The 15,196-nt window shown below is 46.7% G+C and overlaps 1 protein-coding gene across 1 annotated transcript in view; it reads right to left on the bottom strand.

The window, feature by feature from the left end:
• Positions 1-5,581: 5,581 nt before the first annotated feature.
• dldh (dihydrolipoamide dehydrogenase) overlaps positions 5,582-15,196 on the bottom strand; it is a 72,994-nt gene continuing 63,379 nt past the window's right edge. The window contains 3 exon segments of the mRNA XM_038812200.1: positions 5,582-5,677; positions 5,679-5,759; positions 5,761-5,833. Coding sequence (XP_038668128.1) covers positions 5,582-5,677; positions 5,679-5,759; positions 5,761-5,833 — 250 coding nt within the window.

Below are 15,196 nucleotides of genomic sequence, written 5' to 3'. Positions count from 1 at the left end.
AGGGGGAGAGGGGGGAGGGGGGGAGGGGGAGGGGGGGGAGGGGGGAGGGGGAGGGGGAGGGGAGGGGGGGAGGGGGAGAGAGAGAGGGGGGGGAGAGAGGAGGGAGGGGGAGAGAGGGGGAGAGAGAGGGGGGGGGAGAGAGAGGGAGGGGGGGAGAGAGAGAGAGAGGGGGGGAGAGAGAGGGAGGGGGGGAGAGAGAGAGGGGGAGAGAGAGAGGGGGAGAGAGAGAGGGGGGGAGGAGAGAGGGGGGGCGGAGAGAGGGGGGGGAGAGAGAGGGGGGGGAGAGAGAGGGGGGGAGAGAGAGAGAGAGAAGAAAGGGGGGGGGGGAGAGAGTGAGAGAGAATAGCCTATCAGGGGGAAAACAGCAGCAGCCAGAAAAGTGGCACCACAGCTGGCTCTGATGTTCAGCAGGGAGGGTCAAAGCACAGAAGAACAATAGTCATAGGGGACTCGATAGTCAGGGGCACAGATTGGCACTTCTGTGGACATGAAAGAGACTCCAGGATGGTATGTTGCCTCCCTGGTGCCAGGGTCCAGGATGTCTCAGAACAGGTAGTGGGCATCCTGAAGGGAGAGGGCAAACAGGCAGAAGTTGTGGTACATATTGGTACTAACGACATAGGCAGGAAGGGGGATGAGGTCGTGCAGCAGGAGTTCAGGGAGCTAGGCAGAAAATTAAAAGACAGGACCTCAAGGGTTGTAATCTCTGGATTACTCCCTGTGCCACGTGCCAGTGAGGCTAGAAATAGGAAGATAGAGCAGCTAAACACGTGGCTAAACAGCTGGTGTAGGAGGGAGGGTTTCTGTTATCTGGACCACTGGGAGCTCTTCCAGGACAGGTGTGATTTCATAGAATTTACAGTGCAGAAGGAGGCCATTCGGCCATCGAGTCTGCACCGGCCCTTGGAAAGAGCACCCTACCCAAGCCCACACCTCCACCCTATCCCCATAACCCAGTAACCCCAATTTTGCACACTAAGGGCAATTTACCATGTCCAATCCACCTAACCTGCACATCTTTGGACTGCGGGAGGAAACCGGAACATCCGGAGGAAACCCACGCACACACGGGGAGAACGTGCAAACTCCGCACAGAGAGTGACCCAAGCCGGGAATCGAACCTTGGACCCTGGAGCTGTGAAGCAATTGTGCTAACCACTATGCTACCGTGCTACCCTATTGTATAAAGACGGGTTGCATAAACTGGAGGGGCATAAATATCCTGGCCACGAGGTTTGGTAGCGTCACAGGGGAGGGTTTAAACTAGTATGGCAGGGGGGTGGGTGCCAGAGCAATCGGTCAGAAGGTGAAAAAGATTGAGGGACTGGACATGTTGGAGTTTAGAAGAATGCGGGGGGGGGGGGGGGGAAGGAAAGAGATCTTACAGAAACATAAAATTATGAAGGGAATAGATAGGATAGATGCGGGCAGGTTGTTTCCACTGGCGAGTGAAAGCAGAACTAGGGGGCATAGCTTCAAAATAAGGGGAAGTAGATTTAGGACCGAGTATAGGAGGAACTTCTTCACCCAAAGGGTTGTGAATCTAGGGAATTCCTTGCCCAATGAAGCAGTTGAGGCTCCTTCATTAAACGTTTTTAAGATAAAGATAGATAGTTTTTTGAAGAATAAAGGGATTAAGGGTTATGGTGTTCAGGCTGGAAAGTGGAGCTGAGTCCACAAAAGATCAACCAAGATCTCATTGAATGGTAGAGCAGGCTCGACGGACCAGATGGCCTACTCCTGCTCCTAGTTCTTATGAGGAAATAGGGCCAGTATGGCTCCGAGGAAGAGCAGACAGGGAGATGTTGCTGAAAATAGCGGGACTGGTGGCCTGAAGTGCATGTGCATTAATGCAAGAAGTGTAACAGGTACGGCAGATAAACTTAGAGCTTAGATTAGTACTTGGAACTATGATGTTGTTGCCATTAGAGACCTGGTTGAGAGAAGGACAGTATTGGGAGCTAAACATTCCAGGATTTAGATGTTTCAGGCAGGAGAGGGAGGAGGTAAAAGGGGTGGAGGAGTTGCACTACTGGTTAGAGAGAATATCACAGCTGTCTGCGGGAGGACACCTCAGAGGGCAGTGAGGCTATATGGGTAGAGGTCAGGAATAAGAAGGGTGCAGTCACAATGTTGGGGGTTTACTACAGGCCTCCTAACTGCCAGCGGGAGATAGTGGAGCAGATAGGTAGACAGATTTTGGAAAGGGGTAAAAGCAACACGGTTGTTGTGATGGGAGACTTTAACATCCCTAATATTGGCTGGGATGGGGCAGAGTTTGTAAGGAGCATCCAGGAAGGCTTCTTAAAACAATATTTATACAGTATAGTCCAACTAGGGAAGGGGCTGTACTGGACCTGGTATAGGGGAATGAGCCTGGCCAGGTGGTAGAAGTTTCAGTAGGGGATCATTTGGGAACAGTGACCACAATTCAGTAAGTTTAAAGGACAAGAGTGGTCCTATGGTGAATGTGCTAAATTGGGGGAAGGCTAATTATAACAATATTAGGCAGGAACTGAAGAACATAGATTAGGAGCGGATTTGAGGGTAAATCAACATCTGACATGTGGGAGGCTTTCAAATGTCAGTTGAAAGGAATTCAGGAACCTTGGATAACGAGAGCGATTGTAGGCCTCGTCAAAAGAAAAAGGAGGCATTTGTCAGGGCTAGAATGCTGGGAACGAACAAGCCTGTGTTGGAATACAAGGAAAGTAGGAAGTAACATAAGCAAGGAGTCAGGAGGGCTAGAAGGGGGTCACGAAATGTCATTGGCAAATAGGGTTAAGGAAATCCCAAGGCTTTTTACACGTACATAAAAAGCAAGACGGTAGCCAGGGAAAGGGTTGGAAATTGAAGGACAGGGGAGGGAATCTATGTGTGGAGCAAGAGGAAACGGATGATGGTACTAAATTAATACTTTGCATCAGTATTCACCAAAGAGAAGGAATTGGTGGATGTGAGTCTGGAGAAGGGTGTGTAGATAGCCTGGGTCACATTGAGAGCCAAAAAGACGAGGTATTGGGCGCCTTGAAAAATATTACGGTGGATAAGTCCCCAGGGCCTGATCGGATCGACCCCAGAATACTGAAGGAGGCACAAGAGAGGAAATTGCTGAGGACTTGAAAGAAATCTTGGATCCTCACTGTCATGGTGATGTCCCAGAGGACTGGAGAATAGCCAATGTTGTTCCTTTGTTTAAGAAGGGTAGCAAGGATAATCCAGGAGCCTTATGTCAGTGATAGGGAAATTACTGGAGAGCTTTCTTCGAGACAGAATCTACTCCCATTTGGAAGCAAGTGGACGTATTAGCGAGAGGCAGCATGGTTTTATGAAGGGGAGGTCGTGTCTCACTAACTTGATAGAGTTTTCGAGGTGGTCACAAAGATGATGATGCAGGTAGGGCAGTGGATGTTGTTATAGGACTTCAGTAAGGCCTTTGACAAGTTCCCGCATGGCAGACTGGTACAAAAGGTGAAGTCACACGGGGTCAGAGGTGAGCTGGTAAGATGGATACGGAACTGGCTAGGTCTAGAAGGCCGAGAGTAGCAGTGGAAGGGTGTTTTTTTGATTGGAGGGCTGTGACTAGTGGTGTTCCGCAGGGATCAGTGCTGGGACCTTTGCTGTTCGTAGTGTATATATAAATGATGTGGAGGAAAACGTAACTGGTCTGATTAGTAAGTTTGCGGATGACACAAAGGTCGGTGGAATTGCAGATAGTGATGAGACCGTCAGAGGACACAGCAGGATTTAGATTGTCTGGAGACTTGGGTGGCGAGATGGCAGATGGAGTTTAATCTGGACAAATGTGAGGTCATGCATTTTGGGAGGTCTAATGCAGGTAGGGAATGTACAGTGAACAGTAGAACCCTCAAGAGTATTGGCAGTCAGAGAGATCTTGGTGTACAGGTCCTCAGGTCACTGAAAGGGGCAACACAGGTGGAGAAGGTAGTCAAGAATGCATAAGGCATGCTTGCCTTCATAGGCCGGGGCATTGAGTATAAAAATTGGCAAGTCATGTTGCAGCTGTATAGAAACTTAGTTCGGCCATGTGCGAGAGTATAATGTTCAATTCTGGTCGCCACACTACCAGAAGGACATGGAGGCTTTAGAGAGGGTGCAGAAGAGATTTGCCAGGATGTTGCCTGGTATGGAGGGCATTAGCTATGAGAAGGTTGAATAAACTTGGTTTGTTCTCACTGGAACAAAGGAGGTTGAGGGGCGACCTGATAGAGGTCTACAAAATTATGAGGGGCATAGACAGAGTGGATAGTCAGACTTTTTCTGAGGATGGAGGGGTCAATTATTAGGGGGCATAGGTTTAAGGTGGAAGGGGCAATGTTTAGAGGAGATGTACGAGGTTCGTTTTTTTTTAAACAGAGGGTAGTTGGTGCCTGGAACTCACTGCCGGAGGTGGTGGTGGAAGCAGCGACAAGGGCAGCACGGTAGCATTGTGGATAGCAGAATTGCTTCACAGCTCCAGGGTCCCAGGTTCGATTCCGGCTTGGGTCACTGTCTGTGCGGAGTCTGCACATCCTCCCCATGTGTGCATGGGTTTCCTCCGAGTGCTCCGGTTTCTCCCACAGTCCAAAGATGTGCAGGTTAGGTGGATTGGCCATGATAAATTGCCTTTAGTGTCCAAAATTGCGCTTAGTGTTGGGTGGGGTTACTGGGTTATGGGGATACGGTGGAGGTGTTGACCTTGGGTAGAGTGCTCTTTCCAAGAGCCAGTGCAGACTCGATGGGCCGAATGGCCTCCTTCTGCACTGCAAATTCTATGATCTATGATGTTTAAGGGGCATGTTGACAAATACATGAATAGAATGGGAATAGAGGGATACGGACCCGGAAGTGTAGAAGATTTTAGTTTTCAACGGGCAGCCATAGGTTTAAGGTGCGACATGCAAGGTTTAGAGGAGATGTACGATGGCAAGTTTTTAAAAAATAAATTTAGAGTACCCAATTCATTTTTTTCCAATTAATCCACCTTGCTTGCAAATCTTTTGGGTTGTGGGGCTGAAACCCAAGCAAACATGGGAGAATGTGCAAACTCCACATGGACAGTGACCCAGAGCCGGGATAGAACCTGGTACCTCGGCGCCGTGAGGTTGCAGTGCTAACTCACTGCACCACCGTGTTGCCGACACTTTTTTTTTTTACACGGAGGGTAGTGGGTGCCTGGAACTCGCTGCCGGAGGAAGTGGTGGAAGCAGGGACGATAGTGACATTTTAAGGGGCATCTGACACACATGAATAGGATGGGAATAGAGGGATACGGACCCAGGAAGTGTAGAAGATTTTAGTTTAGACGGGACAGGCTTGGAGGGCCGAAGTGCCTTTTCTTGTTCCACAGAGCTAGCATGGGCTTGATGCGCCAAATGGCCCTCAGTCTGTGCTGCAAATCACTGTAATGCATCTTGGGACATCCCAATGTCATCCCATGACAAGTTCTCGCTCTTTCTTCACCAAATGCTAAATGCATTGCTCATGATCCCCTGACAGGGGTTTGAGTAATCACTGACACTTGCACAAACTTCAATTTACTTAAAAACTGATTAGCAATCATTTGTTTTTGGAGTTATGGTTAAATGTACCACATTCTAAAATATCCAATGTACTGATTAAGAATTAGCAGCAACATTACCTCCTCCTTCAACTGTTCTTCAGATTTGCCAACCCAATGCGACCTCTGGATGAGTGTATACAACAGATGGAACACAGTTATAATCAATGTGTACAGCTCCTCCAGCCCTTCCCTCCACCACAGACGATCCCCTCATCTTCAGCCTTGTGAGCCAGCATGGGGCCTGCTATCACATCCCCAATGGCAAAGATACTGTGGAAATGAAGGAACATTTTATGTGATTGCAGTTTTGTGTAATAAAGAATCTATTTATAAGCGATTAAATGTTAATATGTGGCAGTTTCCACAAAACAGGGGACCATTTCAAAATTTGCAGATGATATGAAACTTGGAAATTCAGTGAACAAGGCAGAAGATAGCAAAAGACTACAAGGGGATAAAGATAATGTGGCAGAATGAGATGACACGTGGCAGATAAAATATAATAGTGAGAGGGATACATTTTGGTAGAAAGAATGAGGAAACTCCATACATGATAAAAATGGTACAATATTAAAGGGAGTACAAGAGAAATCTGGAGGTGTTTTGTGCACTGATCAAACACATTGGATCCAGTGACTTTATGAATACAGATCCAGAGTACAAAAGTTAGGAAGCTATGCTAAATCCGATAAAACACTGGCTGAGTACGGTGTCTAATTCTGGGCAATAAACCTTGGAATGTCAAAACGACTTCGGAATGGACAAGAGAGATTTTCCTGGAATAGTTCCAACGATGGGAGATTATTATTATGCAGATAAGATTAGAGAAGTCGTGGTTGCTCTCCGCGGAGCAGAGGAGGAAATGTGATCAAGGTGCTTAACATTCTGAAGTTAAGTGGAATAAATATTGAGAGACTGTTCCAGTAGCTGATATAGAGGCGGCACAGATTTAAATAGACTTGGCAAAAGAACCAATGGGGAACAGATTGGCATTCCTACAGATTGGAGGGTGGCAACTGTAATCCCAGTTTTCAAAAAGGGAGGGAGAGAAAAAGGGAGAATTGCAGACCAGTTGACCTAACATCAGTAATGGAGAAAATGCTAGAATCTATTATAAAAGAGGTGATAATAGTCTTTCTGGAAAGCATCAACGGGATTGGACAAAGCCAGCCTGGGTTTATGAAAGACAAATCATGCTCAACAAATAGAATTCCTACAGTGCAGGATGCTCTACCTAGCCCACTCCACTGTCCTACCCCCAGGATCTAACCTGCACATTGTTGGACGATATGGGGCAATTTTAGCATAGCCAATCCACCTAACCTGCACACAGGAGCATCCGGAGGGAACTCACACAGACACAGGGAGAATGTGCAAAGTCCACACAGTCACCGAGGCCAGAATTGAATCAGGGTCCTGAGCACTGAGGTAGCAGTGCTAACCACTGTGCTGCCTGTACTGGAGATGACTGAATCTAATGAGATTTTTGAAGATACAATTCGTAGCATAGATTAGGGAGAACCAGTGGATGTGGTGTATTTGGACTTTCAGAAGGCTTTTGACAAGGTCAAGTGGTTAGTGGCCAGAAATTAAAGTACATGGGATATGGGGTAAATGTATTGGCATGGATCGATTATTGATTGATGGACAGGAAACAGAGTGGAGATAACTGGATCTTTTTCGGCGTGGCAGGCAGTGATTAGTGGGATACTGCAGGGATCAGTGCTACAGTCCAACCGTTCATGACATACAAATGATAAATGACCTGGATGAGGGAACCAAATGTAACATTTCCATGACACAAAACTGAGCACAGCAAGAAGTCTTACTAGCTTTCCTCAGGTGAACCTGAGAAAGGAGCAGTACTCCGAAAGCTAGTGTTGAAACAAACCTGTTGGACTTTAACCTGGTGTTGTAAGACTTATTACTGTTCTCACCCCAGTCCAACACCGGCATCTCCACAACACAAAACTGGGCGGAATTGTGAAATGGGAGGAGGATGCAAGGAGGCTTCAAGGTCATTTAGACAAGTTGAGTGAATGGGCAAACCATGACACCAAGATATAGGAACAAACAAACAAAGAAAAGTACAGCACAGGAACAGGCCCTTCAGCCCTCCAAGCCTGTGCCGACCATGCTGCCCGTCTAAACTAAAATCTTCTACACTTCCTGGGTCCGTATCCCTCTATTTCCATCCTATTCATATATTTGTCAAGATGCCCCTTAAATGTCACTATCGTCCCTGCTTCCACCACCTCCTCCGGCAGCGAGTTCCAGGCACCCACTACAGTACTCTCTGTTAAAAAAAAACTTGCCTCATACATCTCCTCTGAACAGAATTAGGCCATTTGGCACATCACGTCTGCTCCGCCATTCAATCATGGCTGATGTGTTTCATATCCCCATTCTCCTGACTTCTCCCCATAACCCCCGTTTCCCTTAATTAAGAACCGCGCTATCTCTATCTCAAAGACACTCAGTGACTTGGCCTTCACAGCCTTCTGCGGCATCGAGTTCCACAGATTCATCACCCTCTGGCTGAAGAAATTCCTCCTCATCTCGGTTTTAAATGGATCGTCTCTTCAGTCTAAGGCTGTCTCTTGGGTTCTAGTTTCTCCTACAAGTGGAAACATCCTCTCCACATCCACTCTATCCAGGCCTCGCAGTATTCTGCAAGCTTCAATAAGATCCCCCCCTCATCCTTCTAAATTCCAACGAGTACAGACCCAGAGACATCAACCGTTCCTCATATGGCAAGCTCTTCATTCCAGGGATCATTCTTGTGAACCTCCTCTGGACCCTTTCCAAGGCCAGCACATCCTTCCTTAGATACGGGGCCCAAAACTACGCGCAATAGTCCAAATGGGGTCTGACCAGAGCCTTATACAGCCTCAGAAGTACATCTCTGGTCTTGCATTCTAGCCCTCTCGACATGAATGCTAACATTACATTTGCCTTCCTAACTGCTGACTGAACCTGCACGTTAACCTGAAGAGAATCGTGAACAAGGACTCCCAAGTCCCTTTGTGCTTCTGATTTCCTGAGCATTTTCCCATTTAGAAAATAGTGTGCGCCTCTATTCCTCCTTTCAATGTGCATAACCTCACACTTTTGCATATTGTATTCCATCTGCCACTTCTTTGCCCACTACCTTGTAACCCTCTAGCGACCCAACTGGACCTTGTTTACTCATCCTTACATGCGCTTCCTTTTTCCTCTTGACAAGATATTCTACCTCATTTGTGAACCATTGTTCCCTCACACGGCCATTTCCTCCCTGCCTGACAGGGACATACCAATCAAGGACATGCATTATTTGTTCCTTGAACAAGCTCCACTTTTCATTTGTGCCTTTCCCTGACAGTTTCTGTTCCCATCTTATGCTCCCTAATTCTTGCCTAATCGCATCATAATTACCCCTCCCCCAATTATAAACCTTGCCCTGCCATATGGCCCTATCCCTCTCCATTGCAATAGTGAAAGACCGAATTGTGGTCACCATCTCCAAAGTGCTCTCCCACAAACAAATCTAACACTTGGCCCGGTTCATTACCCAGTACCAAATCCAATGTGGCCCCACCTCTTGTCGGCCTTTCCACATATTGTGTCAGGAAACCCTCCTGCACACACTGTACAAAAACTGCCCCATCCGAACTGTTTGACCTATAGAGGTTCCAATCAATATTTGGAAAGTTAAAGTCACCAATGACAATTACCCTGAGACCTCCACACCTATCCATAATCTGTTTTGCAATTTCTTCCTCCACATCTCTTACTATTTGAGGGTCTATAGAAAACGCTTAACAATGTGACCGCTCCTTTCCTATTTCTAACTTCAGCCCATATTACCTCAGTAGGCAGATCCCCTTCGAACTGCCTTTCTGCAGCTGTTAAACTATCCTTGAATAACAATGCTGCTCCTCCACCTCTTTTACCACCTTCCCTAATCTTACTGAAACATCTATACCCCGGAACTTCCAACAACCATTCCTGGCCCTGTTCTAACCATGTCTCCGTAATGGTCACAACATCGCAGTCCCAAGTACCAATCCGAAGGGAGGTCATGTTGGAGTTGTGTAGAACTTCGGTGGGGGCCACAGCTGGAGTCCTGTGTGCAATTCTGGTTGCCACAAATCACAAGGATGTGATTGCACTGGAGGGAGTGCAGAGACTTTACACCAGGATGTTGCCTGGGATGGAACATTTAAGTTATGAAGAGAGGTTAAATAGGCATGGGTTGTTTTCTCTGAAGCAGAGGAGAAGACTGAGGGGCAACATTGATCACGGTGTACAGGATTATGAGGGGCATGGAAGGGAGCAGATGTTCCCTTTAGTTGAAAGTTCAGTTATGAGGAGACACAACTTTAAGGTCACGGGCAGGAGCTTAGGGTATTTGAGGAAAAGCTTCTTTACCCAGAGGGTGGTGACGGTCTGGAATGCACTGCCTCGGAGGGTGGTAGAGATGCGTTGCCTCACATCCTTTAACAAGTACCTAGATGAGCACTTGGCATGTCATAACATTCAAAGCCATGGGTCAAGTGTTGGCAAATGGAATGAAGTAGGCAGGTCAGGTGTTTTTCACGCGTTGGTGCAGACTCAACGAGCCAAAGGGCCTCTTCTGCACTGTATTATCCTGTGACTCTGGTTTAATTCGGCCTTGGGTGACTGTGTAGAGTTTTCACTTTCTCCCCGTGTCTGCGTGGGTTTCCTCCAGGTGCTCCGGTTTCCTCCCACAGTCCAAATGCGTGCAGGTTAGGTGGATTGGCCATGCTAAATTGCCCATAGTGTCCCAAAAGGTTCGGTGGCGTTACTGGGTTATGGGGAGAGGGTGGAGGTGTGGACTTAAGTCAAGAGTTGGTGCAGACTCAGTGCGCCAAGTGGCCTCCTTCTGCACTGTAAATTCTATGTCTATGTGACTGCATCAAGTCGAGGATTAAGGTTCCTTCACCGCTGCACATTGGATCTTCATACCTGCCTGATTTGCAGCCACACCCTCCTGTCCCTGACCATTAAGTTCTATTTAATCTAAAGGGGTGTGACTGCCTTAGAACAAAAAGTGTCCAGCCAAATCTCCTCCATCCTGTTGTTTTGCAATGTCTGCGACCCAGATTCTGGCTCTGCGTTGCGGAGTTGCTGTTGCCCAAGCTGCAGACACTAACCGCAGGCATGGTTGTCCGGGACTGCAATGCCATTTTTCAGTTATGACACACCACCATTTATGCCTGTTTAACCTTATTTCATTTAATTTATTTAGTTAAGTTACACTTGCAGCCTCTGAGGCTGATGACAAAGGAATTCCAGCTGTGAGGTAAAAAAAAATAAAAAGCACTTCCTTCCCTCTCAGCATTGAGTTTTCACATTCACCAAATTTCCAACTTATTCAGGTGATTCACTTTTGTATGCATAATCTTTTTTTTTCCTTTTTATCAATTTAGAGTACCCAATTAATTTTTTCCAATTAAGGGGCAATTTAGAGTGGCCAATCGACCTACCCTGCACATCTTTGTGTTGTGGGATCGTAACCCACACAAACACGAGGCGAATGTGCAAACTCCACACGGACAGTGACCCAGAGCCGGGATTGAACCTGGGACCTCAGTGCCATGAGGCAATAATGCTAACCACTGCGCCACCGTGCTGCCTTATCTGTGCATAATCTTTGGAGAAAGAACTTTTCCAGGACCAAGCTGAAACACTTCTGTTCAGTTGAGTGCTCTACTACCAACTGTCTTTTCAGACAGACCTGGTTCCTCCCATTAACTACACCATGAGTAGCCAAGGCAGAAGGCATTCTTTTGCCTCTTCTTACGTGATGCCCCTTAACTTGTTTAGCCAGGACCGAACGCAATACCTCTCAAATTACCTACAACGTGGAGTCCTTCAAACATAAACATTAGCTAGCTATCTGAAAACAAGTAAATGCTATCAAAATCTATTCGCAGAACCTGCAAATCAATGATTACCTCACTTTTACGACATTAATTATCTCGCGGTTATACTGCTGTATGCATTTTATCCCAAGTTTTAATAACATTACTGCAAAAAATTTAAAACATGGCCATTTGTTACATTCGTCGCATACATACTTTACACTGATTCTATCCAATTGCATTAAGTTAGTATGGATCCCCTATTATTACTACCTTATTGCTTCTGTGCTTTCCAGAAATTTGTCTACACGTTTGCTCCTTTATCTCTGGGGATCTGGAGTACATTTTCACAGAATCACAGATCATGAACATAGAACAGTAGAGCACAGAACAGGCCCTACGGCCCTCTATGTTGTGCCGAGCTTTGTCTGAAACCAAGATCAAGCAATCCCACTCCCTGTCAGCCATTGTGGTGTGCTCCATGTGCCTATCCAATAACCGCTTGAAAGTTCCTAAAGTGTCTGACTCCACTATCACAGCAGGCAGTCCATTCCACACCCCAAGCACTCTCTGAGTAAAGAACCTACCTCGGACACCCCTCCTATATCTCCCACCCTGAACCTTATAGTTATGCCCCCTTGTAACAGCTACATCCACCAGAGGAAATAGTCTCGGAACGTCCACTCTATCTATCCCCCTCATCATCTTATAAACCTCTATTAAGTCGCCTCTCATCCTCCTCCGCTCCAAAGAGGAAAGCACTAGCTCCCTCAACCTTTCCTCATAAGACCTACCCTCCAAATCAGGCAGCATCCTTGTAAATCTCATTGACACCCTTTCCAATGCTTCCACATCCTGCAGAAAAGGCCCTCTGGCTCATCGAGTTTGAGCTGATGCTTGAAAGACATTTGATGTGCCTACCTAATCCCATTTGCCAGCATTTGGCCCATAGTCTTGAATGTTATGACATGCCAAGTGCTCATCCAGGTACTTTTTAAATGATGAGGCAACCCATGTCAACCACCCACCCAGGCAGTGCATTCCAGACTGTCACCACCCTATTTTCCTCAAATCCCCCATAAACCTCCTGCCCCTCACCTTGAATTTGTGTCCCCTCATAACTGACCCTTAGAACATAGAACGATACAGCGCAGTACATGCCCTTCGGCCCACGATGTTGCACCGACATGGGAAGTCAAAACTAAAGGCCATCTAACCTACACTATGCCATTATCATCCATATGCTTTGCCAATAAACTTTTAAATGCCCTCAATGTTGGCGAGTTCACTACTGCTGCAGGTAGGGCATTCCACGGCCTCACCACTCTTTGCGTAAAAACCCACCTCTGTCCTATATCTATTACCCCTCAATTTAAGGCTGAGTCCCCTCGTGCTAGCCACCTCCATCCGCGGGAGAAGGCTCTCACTGTCCACCCTATCTAACCCTCTCATCATTTTGTATGCCTCTATTAAGTCACCTCTTAACCTTCTTCTCTCTAACGAAAACAACCTTAAGTCCATCAGCCTTTCCTCATAAGATTTTCCCTCCATACCAGGCAACATCCTGGTAAATCTCCTCTGCACCCGTTCCAAAGCTTCCACGTCCTTCCTATAATGAGGCGACCAGAACTGTACGCAATACTCCAAATGCGGCCGTACCAGAGTTTTGTACAGCTGCAACATGACCTCATGGCTCCGGAACTCAATCCCTCTACCAATAAAGGCCAACACACCATAGGCCTTCTTCACAACCCTATCAACCTGGATGGCAACTTTCAGGGATCTATGTACATGGACACCGAGATCCCTCTGCTCATCCACACTACCAAGAATTTTACCATTAGCCAAATATTCCGCATTCCTGTTATTCTTTCCAAAGTGAATCACCTCACACTTCTCTACATTAAACTCCATTTGCCACCTCTCAGCCCAGCTCTGCAGCTTATCTATGTCCCTCTGTAACCTGCAACATCCTTCCACACTGTCTACAACTCTACCGACTTTAGTGTCGTCTGCAAATTTACTCACCCAACCTTCTGTGCCCTCCTCTAGGTCATTTATAAAAATGACAAGCAGCAACGGCCCCAGAACGGCCCCTTGTGGTACGCCACTCGTAGCTGAACTCCATTCTGAACATTTGCCATCAACCACCACCCTCTGTCTTCTTTCAACTAGCCAATTTCTGATCCACATCTCTAAATCACCCTCAATCCCCAGCCTCCGTATTTTCTGCAATAGACGACAATGGGGAACCTTATCAAACGCTTTACTGCAATCCATATACACCACATCAACTGCTCTACCCTCGTCTACCTGTTCAGTCACCTTCTCAAAGAACTCGATAAGGTTTGTGAGGCATGACCTACCCTTCACAAAACCATGCTGAATATCCCTAATCATATTATTCCTATCTAGATGATTATAAATCGTATCTCTTCTAATCCTCTCCAAGACTTTACCCACAACAGACGTGAGGCTCACCGGCCTATAGTTACCGGGGTTATCTCTACTCCCCTTCTTGAACAAAGGGACCACATTTGCTATCCTCCAGTCCTCTGGCACTATTCCTGTAGCCAATGATGACATAAAAATCAAAGCCATAGGCTCAGCAATCTCTTCCCTGGCTTCCCAGAGAATCCTAGGATAAATCCCATCAGGCCCCGGGGACTTATCTATTTTCACCTTGTCCAGAATTGCCAACACTTCTTCCCTACGCACCTCAATGCCATCTATTCTAATAGCCTGGGTCTTAGCATTCTCCTCCACAACATTATCTTTTTCCTGAGTGAATACTGACGAAAAGTATTCATTTAGTATCTCGCTTATCTCCTCAGCCTCCACACACAACTTCCCACCACTGTCCTTGATTGGCCCTACTCTTACCCTAGTCATTCTTTTATTCCTGACATACCTATAGAAAGCTTTTGGGTTTTCCTTGATCCTACCTGCCAAAGACTTCTCATGTCCCCTCCTTGCTCGTCTTAGCTCTCTCTTTAGATCCTTCCTCGCTTCCTTGTAACTATCAAGCGCCCCAACTGAAACTTCACATCTCATCTTCACATAGGCCTCCTTCTTCCTCTTAACAAGAGATTCCACTTCTTTGGTAAACAACGGTTCCCTCGCTCTACCCCTTCCTCCCTGTCTGACTGGTACGTACTTATCAAGAACACGCAATAGCTGTTCCTTGAACAAGCTCCACATATCCAGTGTGCCCAACCCTTGCAGCCTACTTCTCCAACCTATACATCCTAAGTCATGTCTAATGGCATCATAATTGCTGTTCCCCCAGCTAAGGGGAACAAGCATAATCTTGTACACCTCGATCAGGTCACCCCTCGGTCTTCAGAATTGCACACAATACTCCAGCTGTGGCCTCACCAAAGTTCTATACAACTCCAACATGACCTCCTTGCTCTTGTTATCCATGCCACGATTGAAAAAGGCAAATGTTCATATGCCTTTTTCACCACACTATCAAACTGCCCTCTGCCTTTAGAGATTTGTGAACAAACACACCAAAGTCCCTTTGTTCCTCAGAACTTCCCAGTGTCAGGCCATTCATTGAATACTTCCTTGTCACATTAGTCTTTCTGAAGTCTATCACCTCACACTTTCACGGTTAATTTCCATCTGCCACTTTTCTTTTTTAAAATAAATTTGGGGCAATGCGGTAGCACAAGTGGATAGCACTGTGGCTTCACAGCCCCAGGGTCCCAGGTTTGGTTCCCTGCTGGGTCACTGTCTGTGCGGAGTCTGCACGTTC

Source organism: Scyliorhinus canicula, chromosome 11 (assembly GCF_902713615.1).
Source record: "Scyliorhinus canicula chromosome 11, sScyCan1.1, whole genome shotgun sequence".
Lineage (NCBI taxonomy): Eukaryota > Metazoa > Chordata > Chondrichthyes > Carcharhiniformes > Scyliorhinidae > Scyliorhinus > Scyliorhinus canicula.
Note: the sequence above shows the minus strand (reverse complement) of the source record. Positions and strands in the feature narration are given on the sequence as shown.